Raw genomic sequence first — 25126 nt, 5'->3', positions numbered from 1 at the left:
TTATTGTGGAAATGAGCCCTGAGCCTGGAGGGAAGTACCCAGTTTTGGGGGTGGGGCGTTTGTGATGTTTTGCTGGGGTGGCAGCCTATGTTACTTTGTATCACCGTGGCAGTTTTTTTTTTTTTTTTTCTTTTTTAATGAGTTAAAGCTAACCAATGTGCTTCTGGGCTGTTTTCCATGTGGTGGCCCTTCAGCATGCTGCCAATGTCATAGGTGGCACTATTAGCTGTGACTTAACCCGGGAAATGCCACTGGAGCAGACCATTAATGTTGTGGGCAGCTCTTTTCCTGAGTCAGCATGTTACTGTTCAGTTGCATCTGCTTTAGAGTCAGAAAAGTGACTTAATTTTTCCTAAGAACTTATTTGCCATCTATAGGCATTTTTAAAACATAATTTTAACTGTCTAGTAGACATAGAACTATACTGACCTAAAGTCTGGGAAGGCAAGGACTGACTTTTGTCTGTGTTGTGGAGAGGAGGGCTTGTGCAGAGATGCCTATGGGCTAGGTTCTAGCCGGATCAGGCAGCAAGTGCTATACTTTAGGAGTTTTTTACAGTATTTTTGTATACTGGCTGGTTTTGTGTGTCAACTTGACACAGCTGGAGTTATCACAGAGAAAGGAGCTTCAGTTGGGGAGATGCCTCCACGAGATTCAGCTGTAAGGCATTTTCTCAATTAGTGATCGAGGGGGAAAGGCCCCTTGTGGGTGGGACCATCTCTGGGCTGGTAGTCTTGGGTTCTATAAGAAAGCAAGCTGAGCAAGCGAGGGGAAGCAAGCCAGTAAATAACATCCCTTCATGGCCTCTGCATCAGCTCCTGCTTCCTGACCTGTTTGAGTTCTAGTCCTGCATCCTTTGATGGTCAACAGCAATGTGGAAAGTGTAAGTTGAATGAACCTTTTCCTCCCCAACTGCTTCTTGGTCATGATGTTTGTGCAGGAATAGAAACCCTGATATTTTGCTTGTCAAATTATCCTGTAAGGGTGACAACTCCTATGCCAGGAAGTCTCTCACCTACAGGAAGGAGTCCTTGGTTATTTTGTAATATGTTCTGCTGGTTTTTCTTTTGACTTTCACATCTGGCCTTAAGTTCCCAAAAGCTAAGCCCCCTTCCAAACAGGCTTCATCCTCCCCTATGCCTCCCAGACCTCTTTATTCTGGCCAGCACCCTAAGACTGTGTAGCTCCTATGGTCAGTGAGGTGGGAACCTTCTCTCCAGAGGCATGGGATCAAGATGACCCTGTCCTTCAGCAGAATAATCAATCTCTGGGACACAGTCCCCATAAACCTCCCCTGCCAGCTAAAACAGATGAGATGTACTAGGGGAACCCTCTGCGTCTGCAGGTAGTACGGGGAGGGGAGTTCCTGGGGCAGGGGGTTCCCACCCACACAGGTTGTTTAGGTGGCCCTCCTACCAACAGTAGAGCGTGTGAGCCTCCCTCTTTCCAAATAGCCTGCCTGCCAATGAAAGAATGCTCAGGAGCATGAAGCTTGTGATTACCATACTCAATGGGTCTTGGGACAGCCACAGATCAGGGTGGATCTGTCTCCTGGATCCAGCTGAGTCTTGGCTCCTCAAGGAAGATGGCACCAGAGTGAATCCCTACATAACTCTCAGGTCTGTCTCTTCCACTGCATGGTAGACCTCTACTGTTGAAGCTTTCCCAGGGTCCCCTCCTCTGTTGTCTGATATTCATGGGTTCCAACCCCCATGACACGGTGCTGCTGAGTTCACCTACATCTCAATAGTAGAGTTAGAATGTGAAAATGGTGCTTGGGTTGGGGAGAGAATGGCTCATCATGACTGGTATCCCTAGACAGGACCTCCATGTCCCGGACACCTGCAGGAATGACCCAAGGATGTTAAGAAACAGGCACTTCTCTGACAGCTGATACTTGAAGTACCTCTTCTGGGAGCCACCGTCCTCAGCAAGCAGGGACAGGGTTAGGGTTAGGATCTCTGGGAGCCAGCAGAAAGCAAGCCCTTTAATTCCAGTTCTCTCTCTAGTCTTCTGAGACTGAACTGTTCACCCCTAGGAAGCCTGGGACTCCTGCAGGCACGCGGGCCCTGGGAAGCTGTTGCCAGGGCTCCTGTTCCTGGTAGCTTGAGCTATCTCTACACGTGGTATTGAACAGAGTGCCTGGAAAGCTCCCTTTTGGAGGACTGTAATTATGGGGAGTCCTTTCTCTAGTGCTCCCTAAAGTAGGTCAACTGCCAATGAGTCCCTGCGGCTCTGGAGAGGGATTTAGGACCAGTTTCTGTTTTTTTGCGTCTCATTCTTAGAAGGCAGTGCATAGCCCCCAAATGTATGTCTTTAGACCTTTCTGCTTGGGCAGAGCCCTTGGGTGGCAGGCCACCCTGGCAGGACCCCAGCTACAGTTTATATTGTTGCAGTATTTTACCTCTTAGGCTACAAGACTATCAGAACAGAACTTGGGGACCAGAGAGACAGAGCCACCACCCACCACCCATCTACCTCCATACACACACGCGCACAGTCACACACAGAGACACAAGGGGAGGATTTGTGTTGACAATTGTAGGAAGAAGAGAGGAAAGCCCAGAGAGACCCCTGATGCCAGACCAAGGCCAGATGCCTGCCAGGATGGTCCTGAGTCAGGGAATAAGCATTGTCCTGAGGAGCCATGTATGCCGCCCAACCTGGGCCCTTACTGCACCTAAGAACTCACTGCACCTCTGTGTGGGATGCTGCACCTTTGTTTGGGATTCTGCCTTCTGCCCATTTTCTGGAATCCGCCAGTCACTGCAGAGGCCTCTCAGAGTCACATCACCCATTTATTAATTAGTACAGGGGTCTGCCAGCAATGGGGTTCTGTGCTGCTGTTTTAGGAAGCCTGCTGTCCAGACAGCATGTGGGTAAAGGCTGGTTAAGTAAGTGTTCCGTCCACAGGCTCCCAGAAGGGAGAAGACAGTCCAGTCTGGCCAGAGGGAGGCATGCCTAGGAGTCTGTATCTACAAGCCACGGAGCTGATGGAAGCTCAGCCTTTCTAAGGGCTGGGCAAGTTCTTGACCTTGAGCACACAGGTCTACAGGGCTCTCAAAGCCCAGAGGCCTCCAGAATGAGGCTAAAGAGTAGAGTTAGAAAGGTCTTGTCTCACCGAGGCAGGCCCAGAGGGGTCTCTTGACACCTAGCCTATTTTACTCATCTGCCCTTGGGATGCTCCCTGAACCTATTCCACCCCCCACCCTCAGGTAGGATGACTGCTTCTAGTATGCTCATTTCTTTATCTTCCAAGTGAGAAGGCCACACCTGGGTGTGCTTAGGGTGTTTCTTCTGAGCTTATCTAGAACTCGAGAACTCAGGTCATCTCTGACCCTGCAGTGTCTCTGATAGAGCCTGCTCTTGGGAGTTTCCAGGCCTCCCATTACTCTCCCTTTGTGTGTCTGTCTGTCTGTCTGTCTGTCTGGTGCCTTGCTTCTTTCCCTCCAAAGGCTGCACTGTGTGATTATGTAGTGTTTCCTCTGACTGCACAGATATTAGGGTCAGGCCTGGACCCTCCCTGCTGGGGGTGGGTTGTGCTGAGATAGACAGCTATGTAGCCTCTCCTGCTATGTGGGGCTCGTATAGGATGAAGCTTACCCAATGCCCCACATAGACTAGACATGGTCACATGATGTCACTACCTGTGCTGTGGAAGCCTGCTGAACTAGATGGATAAACAGTTGCTCAGTGGGCACAGAGTCCCAGCAGCTTCCCATAGGAGCACAGCTGTGCTCAGGGAGTGAATAGCCAGGCGGTAGTGCTGCATAAAAATGCCAAGAGGAGACCTGAGCCTGTAATGAGGGTGACTTCCCAGGTCCTTGTTTGTTAAATTATGGGCTTCCAGAGCCATCTCTAGGGCCTGACTCAACGCTTGACATGGTCATAGTGTATCTCCAAGAAGAGGTGTGTTCCCAACCTGGGTTGTAGTTTGCAAAGAGGTCAACCATGTGTGGCTAGCCACAGGGAAAACAGGACTGAACCACAGACAAGGGAAACCAACCCTCACATCCACACGTGCAGCCTGCCCTTACTTAGCTTGCAGCCTTCCGTGATCACACACCAGTGTCCCCAGAATCTGAGGCAAATGTCAGGGTGTTCTGGCACCACCCCAAAGATGTTTCCCTCAACAGTGCCATGTGTGTCCCGGCAGTGAGGCACTATACACAGGCCTGAACTGGGAGGATAGAGCTGACAAAAACAGTTTGTAGGATCTTCCCAGCAGACCCACAATGGTTGGTGAAAAAGAGTCCCACACTTCTGGTGTACTGAAGCTAGGGGTTGTGTAAGACCAAAGTGACTGTGAGGACGGGACGGCAAAGGCGAGTAGCAGGGCCAGCCCTCTAGGAAATCACTCCTGTAATTGCGCGCGTGGTTCCTAAGGTGATTTGTGTTTTTGAGTGTTTCCCTAAAGACAGGCTCCGATCAGTCTGCATCAGAAATGTTCTGGATTGGGTGATAGGCTGAGACTTCATTGGATAGCCCTTGGGTAGACCCAGTATAGACCTGGGGAGTTGGGACCGAGGGCTTAGAAGAAAAAAATAGCTCCATCTTAGAAAAGCTATATTTAATTTTAGATTTGAGTGGGAGAACTAAGAAGTATTTATAAATAGCCACGAGCACAGCCTCTGAGGAAAGTTCTGGTGGAGACGTGGACGCTTCTAGCTGTGCCTGAGCATCCGAAAACTTCAGCCCACTACACAGTCGGGGGTCTAAGACCATCAAGACAGGAACATGCCAGTGAGAAACGGACAAATGAACTCAGTGTAAATAACTCGGCTGAAGTGTCCTTTGGATGTCCCCTGTCCCGTGTCCAGCCTCATCTTGGGCTCTGGGGTATATAGGATACTTGAGCAGCAGGCAGGTGCTATGGGATTGTTCTCGTAAAGAGGCTAGGGTCAGAGGATCTTGCTTGATAGGGCTGGTTTGGGTAAAGAGAAACTGCCTGCAGCAGCTTAAGATGAGTTCTCCTCTTCTACTTCCTGAGGTTTGGTTCTGGACATGACTATTGAAAGCTCCCTGCCTCAGAGCCATTGTTCAACAGGAACAGAGTCACTCTGGACCTAATTAAAGTACTGGGGCTGCCTAGGGCAGGGGTCACCTGTTGGCTACTCTGCTTATTTGCTTCCGTACAGTGTGGATCTAGATGTAGTCACCTGGGGCTCTGGGTGGCTGTGGGCTGTAGGCTTCAGCAGTGTGCCTTGGGGTTAAAGCTGAGAAATATGTGCGTGATTTATAGTGTTTTTTTTTGTTGTTGTTGTTGTTTGTTTTTTTTAAGCTTTCGTGTACTCTCACAGTAAAGGATAAAATAAACTACCTGTGTCTTTCCTCTCTGGTTTGGGCAGTAGTAGCTCTTGTAGGTAGGTTTTACTTTTATGTTGCTCCAGACACTAGTCATTAGTTACCAGTTTGGGGTGTTGGCCCACAATTGACCCCAGGGCTGATTTCCCCAGGTGCCCTGGAGACATCCCTGGAGTTTTTACCTCTCTTCTGTAACCCATTTGGGAAGCCTAATGCTGTATCCTCAGAGCCTCGAGCTGTGCAGGTTGCCCACCAGCCTACGAGGATAGATTTTTGGAATACACAGGGAGCAGATCTGTCTTCCCTTCTGGACTCAGTCATTTCAGTGTCAGCCTTGCTCCCAACAGGGCTCTGGCCCAGACTCCCTCTTCTGGCTGCTGTCACTTGGCACTGAATAATGTCTCACCCATTACTTCTTGTGCTGGGGTCATCTAGACCAGGAACACATGACGTTTGCAGCCATCTTTCCACCCCTTCTCAGCCACCATCATAGTCCCAAACCCAAGAGGCAGAGGCCCATCTTGGGCTGCATTCTGAATTTGTTTTGTAGGAGCAATCAAAATGAGCTGCTAAGAGAGAGACAACTGTGGTTGTCTGTCCCCCAGGATAGGACCTGTGGGGCAGGACAGCTGTGCTTTGGGGAGGGAGGGGACCCTAGGAGGAGTACAGACTCAGCCACCATGTTGGTGACTTAGTTACCCTGCTGATCACTGGTAAAGGAAGTCCAGGGTGATGTCACTGTAGTAGTACTGTCCTTGTGTTATGAGCTAGCATGTCAGAGATGTGTGTGTCCTGATCACTGGTAAAGGAAGTCCAGGGTGATGCCACTGTAGTAGTACTGTCCTTGTGTTATGAGCTAGCATGTCAGAGATGTGTGTGTCCTGAGAAGAGTAGTGGTTTCCGGCTCTGGTGCCTGCTATGTCCCCAAGTGGTTTTCCTGTTGCTCTTTGAACCCCTGCCTTGGGCTCTGACCAACTGCTGCCTTGTTCCACTCTGAGGCCACCTGTGTTTCTCATTCCCTCTAGGGTAGGTGAGGATTTAGGGCAGTCCTTTGTGTGTTTCCCTCTAGGGTGGGTGAGGGTTTGTGTGTTGTGCCCCAGCAGCCCTTCATTTTGCATACCATCCCACCAATCCCTGAGCAAATCCAGCTCCTACCCTGAATTTCTGGATGAGGAAGTAACATTTGGACCTTCTGGCCCAACCCCTTAGGGACTGGTAGCAGGTCTCTGTTACCTGTGTGCTATGGTGACTGCTCGAGTGTGATGGTTAGATCTCTGCTGGTTTATTTTATAGTTCTGCACGCCCTGGCCTGGCCTGGGTGTACTTGGGTGTTGCTCATTGCTGTGGTCCCAGCTAAGTTGCTGGCTGTGTTGTTAACACCCTGCCCAGTCTCTGTGTCCTCCAGACTGTTGCACCTGTCTGGGACTCCTCCAGTTGGACATCTCTGTGACCCTTGAGCTGTGTTTGCCCCAAATGCTGAAGTCATCCAGGCAGCTGGGGAGCCATCCCTGTTTGTTTCTATGTCCCTACGCTTGTTACCTCGGCTCTTCCCTTGGTGCCTTGTGTAACTTGAAGCTCCACCCTCAGCTGTCCCACAGAGAACCTAGACTCACCTGACCCCCAGTGGTGCCCCTAGGGTGGCATCCAGCTCTGCTGCTACCAGCAACATTAAAGTTGGCAGCCACAGACTGTCTCCTGGATCTATGGAGGAGTGCAGCTCCCCAGAGGACAGAACTTACCCACATTCCCACTGAGTATACAAGGCATCACCTTCTGCATGGAACCATGCAGCAGAAAGCACTTGTCCTAGACCCTTCCAGGCTCTTCTTCAGGGATACCAGAAGTAGCCCTGTCAGGGGGTGGAGTGGTAGTCCCCTAGTAGACCTGGCACATCCTTGGTAAGCAGAGAGAGACCCTCAAGTCTGAGGGGTGGGGGTGACCAAGGCTGTGGAACTACTGAGAGTGAATATGTGGAAGGAGCCTTGCCCAAAGACTAGTCAGCAGGGCAGAGAGAATGATCACCTCCAGAGTGCAGGGACACCCTCTGCCAGTGGCTCTGGGTCATTGTGGTGCCAGCCTAGGGCAGGGATAGAATGGGACCTTGGCTATCAACCTGGACTGGCTTACATTTGATCCCCTAGACAAGCATGGGAGTCCTTTAGCAGTCTCCCAGGAAGGATTGCTCATGAGAGTGTGTGGCTGTGACCCCTGGTTGATTTTTTTTTTTTTTTTAAGGAGCCAGAATGTATTACCGTGTGTGTGTGTGTGTGTGTGTGTGTGTGTGTGTGTGTGTGTGTATGACAGTGACATGTGTCGTTTGGAGGTCAGAGGACAACTTGAAGGAGTAAGTTCTCTCATTTCACAATGTAAGCGCTAGGAATCGAACTCAGATTGTTAAGGGTGGCCATCTTTACCCACTGAGCCATCCTGTTGGCTCAGGGCCAGGCTATTAAGAATTATCTGACTACTGCTGGTCTTTGTCCTGCTGGCCTTCAGGAACTGGTCCTCCTGGTTTCCTTTTGCTATCCATCACTCTCTTGCCTGAGTCTTTCTAACTGCCCCCAAATACCACTCCAGGGCCCTATTGTCATTGCGTGTCTTCCTTGATCCTACCCCTGTATCTATAGGAGACTGCCTGACAAACAGTCTTCATAGGAAGGGTGCTGTAGCTCAGTGTTCAGCAGTGACCAGCTTCATGTGTAAGAGCTGGTTTAGAGGTATTTACCAGGGACCGCGGAGAGAGTAAAGGGTATTTATGGATCTGTGGTAGTTTGGAAAGGAATGGCCCCCATTGGCTCATGTGTATGAATGTGTGACCCATAGGGAGTGGCACTATGAGGAGGTGTGGCCTATTGGAGTAGGTGTGGCCCCATTGGAGGAGTATGTCACTATTAAGGCAGGCTTTGAGGTCTCTTATATGCTTAAGTTAGGCCTAGTGTAGCAATCTCTTTCTGCTCTGTGGATCAAGATGTAGAACTTTTAGCTCCTTCCCCAGGACCGTGTCTGACTGCATGCTGCCATGCTGCTTGCTATGACAATAATGTGACCTCTGAGACTATAAGTCATCTCCCATTTAATGTTTTCCTTTTTAAGAGTTGCCATGGTCATGGTATATCTTCACAACAATAAAACCTTAACTAAGATAGTATTCATGTGTTCAGTGTGTATGAGAATGCATATCCATGTTGTGTATTAGTATATGTGTGTACATGAGTAACTGTGTGTGTTCAGGGTGCCCATGTTATACATACTGACTTAGATGTATACCAATGTATACATGTTTAACTGCAGTGTGGTCATTGTATGTGAGTATGTTCATATGGCACTGTATGTGTTCAGTGTGTATATGAATTGTGTATATTGGTGTGTGTGTGTTCATGAGTATTGTATATATGTGTTTGAATATTTGTCCATATTGTATGTGTTGGTTTCTGTCTATAATTGTGTAGATGAATATCTATGTGTATGTATATGTGTTCAATAGAATGTGTCCATATTATGTATATTGGTATATGTGTATGCATGTATATATATGCATTTGTGTTTAGTGTGTGTATAAATATGAATGTGTCCATGCTGTTTGAATTGGAATGTTTGTACATGTGTCTATATGTACATGTTTAGTGCATATATGAGTGTGTCCGTGTATATGCTGGTGTGTATGAGCATGTAAATTTGTATCAGTTTCTACCAATGGGTGTGTGACTGTGTATCTGCCTGTGTCACTGAACATTTGTGTGTTTGTGTGTGTATACTTGGAAGCAGATACCCTTGAGCCCCAGCCCTGTGTCTGTTGTCTTCATTGATGCTTTGAAGCGCTGTCCTGCTGTCCTGCCCTGTGGACTCCTGCTTTTGCTACTTTTTATTGTGTCCATGTTTGCTACACTGGGTACTGCACACCTCCTGTCCTTGACCCAGGCCCAGCCACACAGGGAGCCTAGGTTTCATGGGATAGATGCTGTTGGACAGAATCCTCTTGTTGGAGACAGGTCATAGCCTCCCTCCCAACGGGGCTCTCAAAATCTAATTGAGACTGTCTTCTCTGCTGTGATGGACTGTGTGTGTATACCAGTGCCTGTTCATCTGGTCTCTATCTCCCTTAATGGGTTGCTTGGTTATAATCAACCTTCAGAGGGCAGTTTAAATCAACACAGCCTCGGGCTTCTTTACTGAATTGTGGCTTAGTTACTCACTTCCAGCTCACAGGGGAGGGGACCAGTTCCCGTATAGGGTAGTCAGTCTCTACCTGCTTCCTAACCTCTGGTGGGCAGCCATACTGTGTGTGGTTTTGGTAAAATGGGCCCTGGAGACCTTCTCATACACATGCCACAAATTGGCATCCAACATGAACCTGGACTTCCTAGGTGTGGGAAGTAGACTCCTGTCTTCTTCCCAGCTTCCCTCTGGCATCCCATGCTCTTGATGTGAACAGTTCTCAATCCCATAAGCTACAGCAAGAAAAGGTGCCTTGCAGGCTTTGATAGAGGAAGACCCTGCCCTGGTGGTGGACTCACACACCTGGAAGGCAGGACATCTGGAAAGTTGTCTGACATTTTCCTGCTCTTTGGTCTAGCCTCACTTTCTAAGAATGACTTTTGTGGCTGCCTACAGCTTTGCTTCTCCCCATACCCGGCACAATCACTAGCAAAATCAGCTACTCTGAATATTGTCTTAGTCTTCAGGCTAGCCATTTCCCTTTGAAGTGCCTCAGAAACATCAGCCTCTCCTATGGCCTGTGGTCCCCTAGTCTGTTCAAACTCGTTTGCACCAGGGTGGCATTGATGATCTAGAGACCAGTGGCTATGCAGAGTCCTCTTGAAGATGGTAGCTTGAGATGTGTGCAGAAGGTATAGTAGTAGGTTCTAGAAGGACTGTGGCAGGCCCCTTCAGTCCTGCCTTAGTTACCTGGAGAAGGGTTCACTGTTCCCTGCAGTACAGACAAAAACTAGAGGGCCAGCATTGAGTAAAGATGGAGACAGAATACAGAGGAAACACTTAGGTGGTCTGGACACCTGAGGCCTGTTGACCCCTCCCTAGCATGCTGTGCTCTGTGACTCCATGAAGCCACCCACACACTGCAGAGCTGCTGAGGTCTGTCTGCTCCCTTCTCCCACGCAAAACACGGATGCAAAGGGCTTCCTCTCTAGCTCACATCTCTCCCCACAACCGTTAACAGTGTTGTGGCCTCTGCAACATTGTTGCAGAGGCCTAGCTCCTCAACTCTCAAGTTTTGCAATGTCAGGAAGCCTGCTGACAGTTTCTGGGAAAACTCCTCATGGAAAATAAACAGGACTAACCCAGGGGAAAAAAACCACAGTCTACAAAGCTGGGATCCTAGAAATCCTAGAGGCTAGGAAGGGATGTGTCAGAAGGAAGCAGCAGTTGCAACAGCACAGGGTCAGCGGGGTATTAGAGGTGTCTCACAGGCGTCCTCCCAGCACCCCAACACAAGCCCTAACAGGTGTCCTCACAGCACCCCAACAAACACAAGCCCCAGCAGGTTACTTCCTAGCATTGCAACCAAGCACCTGACATTAGAGGAGTCCTGACCACAGCACTTTAGCATGTTGCATAAGAATAAGCATTAAATCCCAAATAGAGGCGAGAGGTGTTGATAATGTTCTTACCTCCAAAGCCACTAGACAGCCCACTACTGGCTTATGTGGGACTGGAGAGTCATTGCCAGCTATGAGATGCCATATGTAATCATTGCCCCAGTGAGTGAATTATGTGTTGGAGTAGATATTGGTAGCTGGATCTGTCCTGTCCTCAGGCCACATGCGACTGGTGGGCCTTTAAAAGGTGTGAACATAGATGGACAATTCTCAGTGTCAAGTCTACACTGATTTCTAAGGCTGTGAAAAATACCTTCCACTAATGCAGCATCTGGCTCTGCCCCACAGAGCTGAGCTCCCACCACATGTCTTCCAAACTCAGAGACACAGGCAACAACAACAGCCTGATCCTGTAGCTTCCGGCTGCCCCGAAGGGAGTACTGGCTAGTGAGCCATGCCTTCCTTGGGCTCTGGCTAGAGAGTTGCCCTGACTCCTCTGCTCTTTGGTTTCAGGTTGGTCTTACAATTTGGCTTAGCCCTCACTGCTTCACCAATATTGTGTCTGCATATACTATCTTTGTTCACATCAACAGTTTCTGCATGAGTACATATATACACGTCGAAGCCATGAGACCAACCTCAGCTGAGATTCCCTGGACACTTTGAGACTGGGTTTCTTACTGGTCTGGAGCTCACCAAGTAGGCTAGGCTGGCTGACCCGTAAGTCCCAGAGTCCCATTAATCCCCAGTGCTGGAATTTCAAGTTTGGGCTGCCACGCCTAGCTGTCTTACTTGTGTTCTGGGGTTGAACTCATCTTCAGCCCCACCATAACGTTGTTAGGGAGAGGTAGGAGGCTATTATGTGTTGAACAGGCATGGGGGCCTGGCTCCAGCATTGGGTGCTTGGGCTCCAACTTTGGGCGCCAGTTGTCTGCATGGATGTGCTGTCAGAGTCGGAGCAGAGCTAAGTGCCAGTCAAGCTCCGCCTTGTTGTTCCCCAAGTGTCCCCTCCGTGTCTTTAGTGAGAAGTGGAGAATGGGAGCCACAGGGATGACAGTGCATTGTCTAGCTGTGACCTGGCTCTGCCAGGGTACAGGCAACTCCAACCTGTTCTCAAGAAGGAGTGCTTAAAAAATAACACCTGTTTTCCCAGGTGGCTTTCATGACGTTGACGCTGTTCCCCATCCGGCTCCTGTTCGCTGCTTTCATGATGCTGCTGGCCTGGCCCTTTGCACTCCTGGCTTCCCTGGGACCTCCTGATAAGGAGCCAGAGCAGCCCCTGGCCTTATGGAGGAAGTAAGTAGCTCTCTTGGCTGGCAGTCTGCATGGTGTGTGTGTGTGTGTGTGTGTGTGCGCGCACACACACACGTGTGATTATTGTCACCCGTTTTGAAGATGGTCTTGTCACTCTGGGACTCTGGAGTGAGGAAGGAAGAAAGGGGTGATCAGGTCCTTTTGTCACCAGGCAGCATACTGCTCACCAGTGTGGCCCCTCTCTTCCTTTCTAAGCCTGCTTTTACTAAGACATGCTATCTTCTTGCTGCTTCCTTTGAAACTAGCTTGTTCCTTCCTGTCTTTTGCTCTGGTCTTTAGGCTTCATCTTCAGAGTTCTCTGGGTTATGTGGCTGCTATACCCATGTCCCAGAGCACAGAGATTCCCCACCACCATGGCCTACTGTGTTCTGGAACTACTTCTGTCTCTTGATGGTGTTATGATTCAAACCAGAGTTCCCAGGCCACCCTAAACCAGCTCTGGAGTTGCAGAACACAATCTGCTTAGGCTGAGTGGACAGGTCTTAGGCTGAGGTAACCCAGCACCACAGTGACACAGGTCCCTGCCTCAGCCCCCACATTGTGGGTGCCATGGGCTGGGGAAGGAGCACACCTTCCAGGTATATTTAAAGTAGTTTCAAGGAGAGCACCTTCTGAATGGCAGATTGTAGCTGACACACCCTGCCCACCTGGGGTCACTGAAAGTAGACAAGCCTGCACCGAGTCTGGTATTTGATACCTAAGCCTGCTTTATGACCAGACTTGATAAAGATGAAGCTCTGGCTAGAATAGGCTGAGGCCAGACAGTCCTGCCCTAGTTGGGACTTTGCGGCAGTCCATGCCTCCTGAATGGTGGACATTGTCGCTATAGGCTGTGTGTCCCTCAGACCCAGTGCCTATAAGTGTTAGATACACATGAACCTCATCTGTCTGAAGATGGGTATGCTGAGAACACAGCCAAACTGAAGCTCTGTTAAACCAATCACAGTGTCAAAGATGCCATAGACATTTTAAGTGATTCTCTTTTTGTCTTTCCACCTGACACAGGTATCATACCCAGAGCTCTAAGAATGCTTTGCTGATGTCTCTAGAGCACCCTGTCAGCTCAGACAGAGAGGCCTACAGGCCAGATCTGACTGCTATGCAAATAACTTTTCCCTGAAACATTCTATACTTTCTCACAGGGACATGAGTTGTGTGGGTGGGTGGGGCTCTGTGGCCCCAAAGCCTAAAATGTCACCACTTGGCGCTCTGTGAGCTGAGTGTTCACCCAAACGGCCCAGCCTTTTTTCTTTCTCTCTCTCTCTTTCTTTCTTTCTTTCTTTCTTTCTTTCTTTCTTTCTTTCTTTCTTTCTTTCTTTCTTGTGAGGGCCTCATGCACTAGATGTTTGTTCAGGAGAGAGGCAAGAGGGGACCTCATTGTCTAAACTCCAGCTCTCTGGATGTTAGATCACAGTCAGACTTGAAGATCTGTGAGCACCCAGTATGAGTTGTAAGTGAGGTTGGTCGGGGGTGAAGTTGTTGCTTGCTCTCACTTCTTCATTTATCTGAGATTTTCCCAACCCTCTAAATGGCATGCTTTGTTGTGACTATCCTTTAAAAGACAAAAGACCATAAAATATGAGTCTGGTATGAAATACAACCAAGCACTTCAAATCTAGGTCAAACCAGATCCTGTTTTTGAGCATGCTGAGTATAGAGGAATTTTAATCCAGCACCGTGGCTGCTCTGTCAGGGAATTACATTCAAAGACCTTCTAGGTAGGTCTGTGTGATCTGGCTGGAATACAGACACACCTTTAATTCCTCTGGCTACAATACAGACACGCCCTTAGTACATATCTTTAATCCTAAACAACGAAGGTAAAGTTGGTTTGTAGAACGATGCATCTATGATTGAAAGTGACGTTTAATTGAGGGACAGACAAAGTGATGAATCAGAGAAAGATCTGACAGAATGAGTCAGAAATGGGACACACCCAATTCTCACTATGGCAGACAGGAAAGACAGGTGACCTAAGAGAGCATTGCAGATGGGATGGCAGGTTTACAGAGACAGGTTGCAGGTGAAGACAGAATGAGCCAGACAATGTTCTGCTCTTTAGAAGGTTAAAACAGATGGCCAGAGTTAGAGACCAAGCAGAATAATTCAGCCAGAAGCCAAGAGAAGCCAATTTGAATCAGTTAGTTTGGGTCAGTTATCAGAACTAGAAAGTGTGGGCTTACTCAGCAGTAAGCCTCTGAGGTGACAATTACATCTGGCAAATAAAAGTTACATTTACAACTGAGTCCAGAAGTTATTCTGGGAAGCTAGTTTGAGTGGATTTAAGGGTATTTGGGTAACAGGTGTTGGCTCTTGATGACAAGGGACTGAGGACACTTGCTGTTGCTCCATATGCTGCCTGGTGACAAAAGGTCCTGATCACCCCTTTTCTTTCTTCCTTCCTCCCTCACTCCAGAGTCCCAGAGCAACAAGACCATCTTCAAAGTGGGTGACTTAGGCTGAACTCCCCCCCCCCCCACACACACACCTCCCCATGCTCCCCTCCCCTGGCCTCTCCTGTGTACACACTATGAAACATATACATACATGTACATATATGAATATTCATACATGAGAATATGCATTTGTGTGTGTGTGTGTGTGTGCTTGTTGGAGTGTGCATTTAGATGAGAGTATGGATATGTGTTTAGATGCTGAAATATGTATTATGTATATGTTGCTATATGTACATGTATGAGTGTACACAGGTAAAAGTATGTGTGTATGTACACATGTATATATGAAGATGATGGAGTATATTTCAGTGTGGGAGTATACATACATACATAAGTGTGTTGTGAACATGTAGGAGTATGCCTATTGTACTATATATGTGTGTATAGTTAGGAGTATGCAAGTGTGTACATGTTGAAATGTGCATATGTATAGAGTGCGTACATGTGTTGGAGTGTGTATGTATGTGCATGTACACATGCATATGTACACAGGTGAGAATGATGTACATACAATCATTTGATTGTACAAGTTGGAGAATATGTAGATGAGTATGGGTGCATATGTGCAGAGTGTCATGTGCAGTGCACCCATGTACATTAGACCTACATATACAGTGCTGTGACACATGAAGCCCTAGACACCATCATTCAGGATCTATGGGAACTCAGTGGATTTGTGGCCTTTGGCTCTCATGGGTGCTTTTGACTTCTGGAAGGAGACATAGTAATAAGAAGCCTTAGTTATAGTGGTACAGAAAAGGCAGGTTTTAAAATAACTGGCTGCAGAGTAAAGTTCTGCTGAGTTATAGCAGCAGATTCATTCAGACTCAGGCTCGTGTTACGTTTGCACAGCAAAACTGTTGTGAACAGATTGATGTTAAAGACAGTTTTTTTTTTTTCCTGAATGAAGTTGGTAGCATTCAGACGTTTCCTGAAAATCTCAGTGACTGACACAGTTTTTAAAAGGAAGCTTATTTTAAGTTACTTTCAAAATACAAGTGTCATAAAAATCACAGTGCTGCCTCTTGGTAGCACTGACCACTAGACTGGCTCCTCTACCACCAGAGAATTCCCAGGGTGGGTCAGGCCTGCAGCCAGGGCCTCCTGCTGCTTCTTGGCTGTCTGACAGGAAGCTCGAGGAGGGGCTTGTTCCTGAGAGCTCCTTGGGACTCAGTTCCTGGGCTGATAAGATGCAGTGTCACCCAACTGTGAGACTGAAGTCTTGAGTATCCTACCTCCTACCCTCAGAAAGGTTATCTCCTCCATCCTGGGGAACTTCCCCTGTCTGTGGCATCCTAGCCACACCCTGTGATTTAAAGTTTTAAATTACATACATTCTTTGCTTTGCATTTGGACTACAGCCTTTGTTTTTGCTTTCTTTCTTTCTTTCCTTCCTTCCTTCCTTCCTTCTTTCTTTTTCTTTTCTCTTTTTCTTTTCTCTTGCAGTTTCAATATCTCTTTTTCTTGCTTGTGGCAGAAAGAGTGTCAAAACCCCCAATTCAGCCTCAGTTCTCTAAGCCCTTCATGGTCAGGCCATACTGGGGGTAGTGCTGGCTTCCTGGGACATCCAGATCAACCACTATCTGAAATTCCTGTTGCACCTCTCAGGTAGATCTGTCTCTGAGACCTAGTCTGTCCCCTGTCCTGCCTCCTCTTGGTTTTTGTTGAGGACTTTCTGGAGGGTCAAGTTCTCTTCCCAGAAAGAGGATTTGCAAGAGGAACTTAGACCTGATTAACCACTGACAACCAGGTGCCCTCCTCTCTACATGGCATTCTAGTGGGACAGAGTGCAGCATCCCTTTCCCTTGCCTCTTCCGTGCCTGTGCCGTGGCAGGAACTCAATGCTGTCTATTTCTTTCTTACAGGGTCGTGGACTTCCTGCTCAAGGCCATCATGCGTACCATGTGGTTTGCTGGCGGCTTCCACCGTGTAGCTGTGAAGGGGCGGCAGGCCCTGCCTACTGAGGCTGCTATCCTCACCTTGGCTCCACATTCCTCCTACTTTGATGCCATCCCAGTCACCATGACCATGTCCTCCATTGTGATGAAGGCAGAGAGCAGAGACATCCCAATCTGGGGAAGTGAGTGAGCACCTGAGAGTGGGTGAGACCGTGGGAGTGGATGAGGCCGCAGGAGTGGGTGAGACACCGTCTCACTGACAGGCCCTGACTATGCTGGTTTTGTCACTGTGGTTCCCTGTAGCATGAGCTCCTTCATTTATCAGTACTGACATGTGCAGAGATGCATTTCTGAAGTCTTGTCTTGCAAGCATTCATTTCCTGAATCTTAGCAGTTCAGGGTCTCTTGAGCATCTGGGCAGCTGCTCCTGAGCACCAGTGACCCCTACAGATCAGGAGCAGCGGTGTCTTGAGGCTGCTGGCCAGATCACAAAACCTGAATGGCTTGATGTAGCACAAGGCCTTTCTGTCACATTCTAGGAACCACAAGCCCAGGGTCACCGTGTGTGCAACGGGGAAGCCCTCCAGAGTTTCCACAAGGGATTGTCTTGCCTGTCTGATCACATGGCCGGCTTTCCTTTTTCCCTCATCTGTGTGTATCTTAGCTAAGAATTCTGTCAGTGGATAATTCAAGATAGCCTCATTTTAAGATCCACAATTTCATCTGCATAGACTTTTGGTCTGAAAGGCCATGGTCACAGGTTCTGGGGTTGAGAAATGGTTCCCAGGGAAGTTTCTAGACATGAGGTACATTTCTGGGGCTCCAGAGGGTGGTGGTGGTTAACCGGGTACTATAGAGATTGTGGTAACTGTGGTGTCCCACAAGAACAATGGAAGGAGGATGGTTCAACCTGAGGCTTGTGTTAGAAGAGCCCACAGCTCTGTTACCCTCATCATGATGAATGAATCTCCTGAGTAAATGGTGAGAAGAGAGACAGACTTGGCAGGAGGGCTCTGTGCTATGTCCCACAGCCCTGCTGTGTTGTGTGGGCACTCTGTGTCTGTGAGTAAATGTGCTGAGGTAACTCTGTGGCTCCGTGAGGCACATGAGCATAGCCACTCGGCAGCCTCTGTTACACTATAAAGCATGGGTTTGATTCTTCCAGGCCCTGACTATGCTGGTTTTGTCACTGTGGTTCCCTGTAGCATGAGCTCCTTCATTTATCAGTACTGACATGTCCCCCAGTACTGTCATGTCCCCCAATACTGTCATGTGCAGAGATGCATGTCTGAAGTCTGTCTTGCAAGCATTCATTTCCTGAATCTTAGCAGTTGGGCAGTGCCCACTGTGTGGGCACTGCCATCTGAAAGCAGGTGCTTTATCTTAGTTAGGCTGCCACTGCTGTGTTGAAACACCATGACCAAGAGCCCCTTGGGGAAGAAAGGCTTTATTTCAGCTTAAAGATACACACCACTGTCTCTCACTGGAGGAAGTCAGAGCAGGAACTCATGCAAGGCAGAGAACTGAAGCAGAGACCATGTAGGAGTGCTGCTTACTGGCTAGATCTTCCTTCATGCCTTGCTCAGCCCGATTTTATATATATATATATAATCATATATATACCCCAGAACTACCTGCCCAAGCGGTGGCACCTCTCAAAAATGGATTGGGCCCTCCCACACCAATCACTAATTAAGAAAATATGCATTGGGTTGCCCAGAGGACAATCTGGTGGTGGCATTTTCTGTGTCAAGGTTTCTTCTCCCAAAATGACTTGAGCCTGTGTCAAGTTGTCATAAAACTAGCCAGGATACTAACTGGTATCCTGATTTCTCTGTATATACCAGGCTCCTGCTCTTTTGAATTCAGAGAGACCTCTAGAATCTTGAGGTATGTTTTGCCTGGGAGATGTGCAGAAGAAAGGACATGGCTACCACTATGAACTACCAAGCACTGATCCCTCTGATCTGGCCCTGATCCAAGTGTCTCTCCTAGACTTAACCACAGAAATAGCCTGCTGTCAATTTGGCAGGGTTATGAGGAAATGTTTCTCACACTTATCTGAGGGCACTAGATTTTTCAGATGTGCCTGCAACCCAAAACATGTCCTCACTTTCATCTTTTTTCCTTTCCTGAGCAGGCACTCTCCCCGTTGCATATGGAAACATTAAGGAACTGGCTCATGGCCATGGGGAAGCAGGTGGTGAGGGAGGCTAGAACCTAGGCAGATGGCAAACAAGGTCCTTAGCCCCAGACCAAAACAGACATCCCTTCCCCCAACACAACTGTGACTTTTCAGAGGCATCTGGCTGTGGCTAAATCCACTGCAAACATGGTCTTCACAGCCTATGGGCTTTTTTACTCAGGAGGTGTCGTCATGCCCACCCACGGGAAATGTGAGTTTTCACCATGCACTCAGGCAACACTGTGGTCAGTATCCTAAGCACATCCAAGACTCACAGACCCTGGGTGAATACCTTTCATCCACAAGATGCTGGTGAAAGACCCACAACGTGAGGACTCCCTCACGTTCTGACTCAGGAGAGGCGACACCCCAAAATCACCCACAAGAAACGATCTTGCTGCAACTTGCAAGAGGATTTTTATTCGAGAGCGTTCTCGGGCCCATGGTCATACACCACGCAGGGGTAGAGGACCATGGCGCCCTGAGTAACTGAGTAAGGGGGTATTTAAAGGAAGAAACCACAACTCAAGGAAGTGGGGAGGGCGTTGTTGGAAAAATACCAAAGATACCAGTTAAGAGTCACAAGGAAGTATGAAGTCACAAGTGTCAGGTTATCTCTCAAGACAGTTTCTAAGAGCCCCTAACAATCTAAGAGCCCCTAAAGATAGCACATTTGCATTGCAGGTTCCAGTAATGGTCAGGGTGCCATTCTTTGAATTGAACCCAGGAAGCGGGTAGGTGGAGGAATGTCGCTATCTGTTTTATGACCAGTTCCTGGAGCACTAAGCCACAAAGGCTACACTCCCAAGCCTGGGTCCAAAAGCCTCGAATTTTGTTTTTACTTTGCTATACTTTTTTAATACTTCTTCATTCCCCACTTCTTCTAGTTAATAGTTCTAATCTTAGAACTAGACACTATCTTCTCCCTGACATAGTTGATCCTTTAGGGCATGGTACTGTTATCTCAAAACTAAAAGCCACACTGCATTAATTCATGTTTTAATAAAGGTGACTTGCCTATTTAACACACATGGACCTATAATTAAAAGCAGAAGCAAAATCAAAAGGGGTCTCATAAAGGTAGATAGTAGGGTGGTCAAGAGTACAAGATAAGGGCCTTTCCACCCGAGACTCAAGGTTTTCTGCGTGGAGACGTCTAGCAGGTCTTCTGGAGCAGGCCTTCTGGAGCTGCTTTTTCACTCGCTGTCTCACTCACTGGAGCACCTTGAGCCTAGAGAACAAAGGCTGGGAAAGCAGCATGTCAGCACTATGTACAGAGGCTATTTTTACCAGTGGAGGGGGCCCCCTATAGAGTAATTTATAAGGGGGTCAGTCTAAACTGTCCAGGGGTGTTTCTAACCCTGAAGAGCAAAGGGTAGGAGAGCTATCCAATCATTAGCGCCAGTCTCTGTTGTCAATTTGGTAAGGGTCTCTTAATGGTTTTATTTATTCTCTCTACCTGTCCTGAGCTTTGGGGCCTGCATGCACAATGTAACTTCTAACCGATCTCTAATATCTTGGCCAGTCCCTGATTTACCTGGGCAACAAAGGCAGGTCCATTACCTTGGGAAGATTTCTTTTAGAAATTCTACCTCATCATAGCACAGGCCTTGCAGCTTTTGGCTATTTCTTCTGTCAAGTCAGAGAGTCCTGTAACATAGTAGTGAAAGGACCTAACCACACCTTTGAATTTCTTGGCCCCCAGGCCAAGTCAAATACTGTCCATAACTTGATAGTGCTCAGGGGTGTATCTAAAGCTGGTCTCTCTGATGTCATAATAATCTTTAGGCTCCTTGACTGCCAGGATCATTGCTCCTTGAGTCACCTGTTTGGCAGTTAGATCTGCTATCTGATTTTCTTTAGCCACAGCATCTTAGGTCTTTCTCTGCAGATGTCAACAGCCCTCTTTGTCTGTATATTGCCCCGTACAGTGGCAAAAGCATACCTGCTGTCAGTGTAGACTTTTCTTTTGCCATTTATGGACCTTGTCTCAAAGTTACAAGTTCAGCTTTCTGGGCCGACGTCCCTTCAGGGAGGCTGCTGGCCTAGATCACTTGCTTTCTGTCCACCACCATACTGCTGTCCCCGCCTTCTGCTTACCTTTAACCTCGAGGCTACTGTCATCAGTGTACCAGCTCGAACCCTCAGGCCAAGGCTGATCTGATCCTTCAGATCATTTCAAGTACCAGTTTCTCAGCACAGTGATGAGTAGGTGCAGTCTCACGCAGTGGGACAGCAGGTGGAACGAAGCGAAGGTCACTGGTTCAGTCAACAAAAAGTTCTGATGTGTCACAGGAGCATTGGTAGTCATCCATCAGTCAGGGGGCTTTTGGATAATGCTTTCAAGAGCGTGGGATGCCATTACAGCTAGTTACTGTCCCAGAGTGAGCTTATCAGCATCCTTGACAAGCAGATTATGGCAGCAATAGCTTTCAGGCAAGAAAACTACCCACTGGCAACAGGGTGTAACTTCTTTCAAAGTCCCAAAGTCTGAGAAAGGACTCCTCTGGTGACCCCTGATCTCTCTTCCACATAAAGAGTGAAAGGCTTGGTTAGGTCAGACAAAGGCTGGCCATCAGTAGGGCCTGTTTTATTTCTCTAAAGGCTTTCTGGCAATCCGGGATCCACAAAACACCTCCCCTTTCTTGGTTAGGGGGTACAACAGGGCAGCTAAGGTCGCCAACCCAGGTGTCTAGAGTCTGTAGAAGCCAGCAGTACCCAAGAATTTTCTTACTTGCCTTAGCGTAGTTAGCCACTACTTCCCGTCTCGAAGGGTGTATCTCAAGTAAGTAACTTCAGTTTGACATAGCTGAGCCTTTTTAGCTGAGGCTCGGTCTTCAGTTGCCCAGGTTTCCTGTCTAGATCCTGTCTTTTTCTTTCTCTCCTATCACTGTGGCCAAGATTCTAGTCAAATTTCTCTCTTGTCTACGATCCCTCCTGTTTTCTCTTTCTTCTGCCTCCCGCCTCTCTCTCTCTCACACACACACTTTCTCTGCCTCTTTCACTAGACTGCCTAACTGTCTCCCTCTTTTCTCTGAAGCTTCTTTCTGATATCGGGGGCCAACTGCCTTATGAAGGCCAGCCAGGCCACTGAGGCCTTCTGGGCTTCCGAGGTAAGATTAAAGGGAGTGAACTGCCTGAAGGCTTCCATAAGTCTTTCAAGGAACATTGAGGGAGGTTCGATCGGCCCCTGCATTACCTCTTACCTTAGCCAAATTAGTGGGCCCATCTTGAGGCACCTTGGAGACCAGAGCCTGGCGTTAGATTTTCAAGCTCTCCTTACCTTCAGCCATGTCGCAGTCGCAACTGGGGCGAGTCAAAAGGAATCCCATGTCGATCTCATTTTGTAGCTGTGTAGACCTCCGTTGGCTTCCGGGCCATTTTTCTAGCTTCTAACAGAATTCTCTCTCGCTCTTTGGTTGTTAAGAGCATCTGCAACAGCTGTTGATAATCATCTCAAGTAGGCTGATGAGAAAACATAAGGAACTCTACCAACCCTGTGAGGCGTTGGGGATCCTGAGAAAGGGGGTGGTTAGTTTTTCAGTTATAAATACCAACAGAGGAAAATGACCAGTACTGAAGGGTTTAAAGTTTGGGCGGGTCCACCAGAGTCCACCCGGACTCTGTGCTCTGCTGTTCCATGTACCACAGCGGTCCGCCTCTCGACACCCCGAGGGGTTTAGGGTTCCCTCGGCAGCTGGGGTTGAGGCTGTGGATAAGGGGAAGGTTGTGGACTAGGCCACTCAGGAGGCTTCATACAACCACAATTTTGAGAAGCAAAACCAAATTTTAACAGTGAAAACAATCTAGTTTTTCTTTAAAAATGAACTTCAAAAACATTACTTGCTACAAATTTTGGCTGCCTGTTCCTGCACACAAACACAAGAAGGTGTAGTCGCCAATATTTCAAAAAGACACTACCCTAAATCTTATCTTTTATAAATCGGATTTCTAGGATAAGAATTACATAGAATATTACTCAATTTAGGCGTATCTTTAGAGACCTGTTCCCATGGATTGTCTCATGCTGCATGTTGTAGTTCTAAATTACTCTAACCCAGAGTTACCAGTTTAAGTCAACTTTTTGTTACCAGTGTTACAAATTTTTAATCATAACTAATAACTTATGAGCCACTAATCTATAACCAAGACATATAAAAACATATTTATACTTTTGAAACTATTTAGAAACAAAAATGAAATGGCCGCATACATTTGTTCATTTAAACCAAACAAAATTCTTAATTTTTCTAGCTGTAATTTCAAGAGAGGAGCACCTTGTCACCTGATGAATCCAATAATCACAAGCACAGAGATTTTTGTAGGAAAAACAGCCATTTGTTCCCTTACCATAGAACTTAAGAACTTGAGAAGCTGGTGGTCCCTATAAGAGCAGCGTTTATAATCAGCTCCTAGCAGGGCTTCTCTAGCCACACTAGATTCCTAACTACAGGTGCAGGGCTCCAAAGACCAATTAAAACTGTTTATTTTATTTTATTTTTTTTACCAAATTATCCCCAGATAGTCGGAGAGTACTGCTTTTCTCAAAACCCATTCTCTCACATCTCAGGTGTAAACTATCTCTAGTCAGGGTATAAAGCACCTATGAGAATTACCTTTGCTTTTCTAGATTTTCACATAGCTCTAAACACATACACAAAAACACATAAAACAGAAACCAACAGATCCAGACACATTTGACCCTTTCTTGTCCTCTACAAGCAGGCAAAAGAATTAGACGATTTTGGAGGGGGAAGCTTCCGCTTCAACAGAACTCGGTCCCTCTGACCGATCCGGAGACGGCCAGGCGTCCCTGGCTCTCCTTACCTCCCAGGGCGTCCCCCAGGGCCACAGCCTGTGGTCCTCCTAGCACGTCTGCCGACCACAGTCCTCCGGTCCTTACGGCCCAAAAGGACAGCTGCAAATACCGACCGCGCGCGCATTTCAGACCCCATCACCCCATCGTCTACAAACACCAGCATCCATTTCTACCTAGACGACCAAAACCAGAGAAGCACACTTGTTCCTCACTCTGCCAGGTGTAAAACCAAGGCACGAGGTGGGACTCGAACCCATGATCTCGCAACCCGAAAACCAAGACACAAATTTCACTCTGCCAGGTGTAAAACCAAGGCACGAGGTGGGACTCGAACCCACGATCTCGCAACCCGAAAACCAAGACACAAATTTAATAAACTCAGATGGATCCGAACTCAGACTTCGCCATGCTTCAGAAACATAGGACAAGACACAAACAACCCAACACAACAAGCACATGTTCCAATGTTCGTTTCAGAAAACAGACACTCAAAACAGAGACACCGGCCGGCACACACACAAGAGGGGATCCCCATACCTCCAAGTCGGTTCTCGGGTGTGAGGGGTGGTCGCGTTTCCCGGCCAATGCACCAAATGAAAGACCCACAACGTGAGGACTCCCCCACATTCTGACTCAGGAGAGGCGACACCCCAAATCACACAAGAAACGGTCTTGCTGCAACTTGCAAGAGGATTTTTATTCGAGAGCGTTCTCGGGCCCATGGTCATACACCACGCAGGGGTAGAGGACCATGGCGCCCTGAGTAGCTGAGTAAGGGGGTATTTAAAGGAAGAAACCACAACTCAAGGAAGTGGGGAGGGCGTTGTTGGAAAAATACCAAAGATACCAGTTAAGAGTCACAAGGAAGTATGAAGTCACAAGTGTCAGGTTATCTCTCAAGACAGTTTCTAAGAGCCCCTAACAATCTAAGAGCCCCTAAAGATAGCACATTTGCATTGCAGGTTCCAGTAATGGTCAGGGTGCCATTCTTTGAATTGAACCCAGGAAGCGGGTAGGTGGAGGAATGTCGCTATCTGTTTTATGACCAGTACCTGGAGCACTAAGCCACAAAGGCTACACTCCCAAGCCTGGGTCCAAAAGCCTCGAATTTTGTTTTTACTTTGCTATACTTTTTTAATACTTCTTCACTGGTACCCAGTTGACTTGTGTAGAGGTAAAGAAACCAGATTGGGGCTTGACAAGTGGTTTGTGGTTTGTATGGAGTATTAGATGGGAGTGTCTCATCTTTGTCAAGCATTTGTATCAGTCCCCTGATCTAGATAGCCAGGACCTTGCAGAGAGGCCAGCAAGAAGGCAGAAGGTGGGACTGTGTGTAGCTTTTGCACCTGTGAGTGGTACAGCGGATCCTATAGACAGAAATGAGCAGCCCAGTGTAAGGACACCGGTTATGAAACAACTCTGAGCAAGCAGGGTTACTCCCCTTCTTGACAAAGCCCTTGGAGAGAAATTGAGCTGTTTGGGCTATAGATCTATCAGTCTGATCACAAATAGAGGATGTTATTGCACCTGCCTGGGAAGTTGGGTTGAATTCCAAAAATTTTTTGGAAACTAGTTGGGGTTGTAATTGGCAGATG

General features: G+C 47.7%; 1 protein-coding gene across 1 annotated transcript in view; it reads left to right on the top strand.

The window, feature by feature from the left end:
• The window catches only part of Lpcat1 (lysophosphatidylcholine acyltransferase 1), a 55688-nt gene that overhangs the window by 5421 nt on the left and 25141 nt on the right, over positions 1-25126 (top strand). Inside the window, exons 2-3 of the mRNA XM_029468612.2 lie at positions 12013-12155; positions 16495-16709. Of these exons, the coding sequence (XP_029324472.1) occupies positions 12013-12155; positions 16495-16709 (358 nt within the window). The remainder of the gene's footprint in view (positions 1-12012; positions 12156-16494; positions 16710-25126) is intronic.

This window comes from Mus caroli, unplaced genomic scaffold (assembly GCF_978045245.1).
Source record: "Mus caroli unplaced genomic scaffold, Mus_caroli_1 scaffold_15, whole genome shotgun sequence".
Classification (NCBI taxonomy): Eukaryota; Metazoa; Chordata; class Mammalia; order Rodentia; family Muridae; genus Mus; species Mus caroli.
Note: the sequence above shows the minus strand (reverse complement) of the source record. Positions and strands in the feature narration are given on the sequence as shown.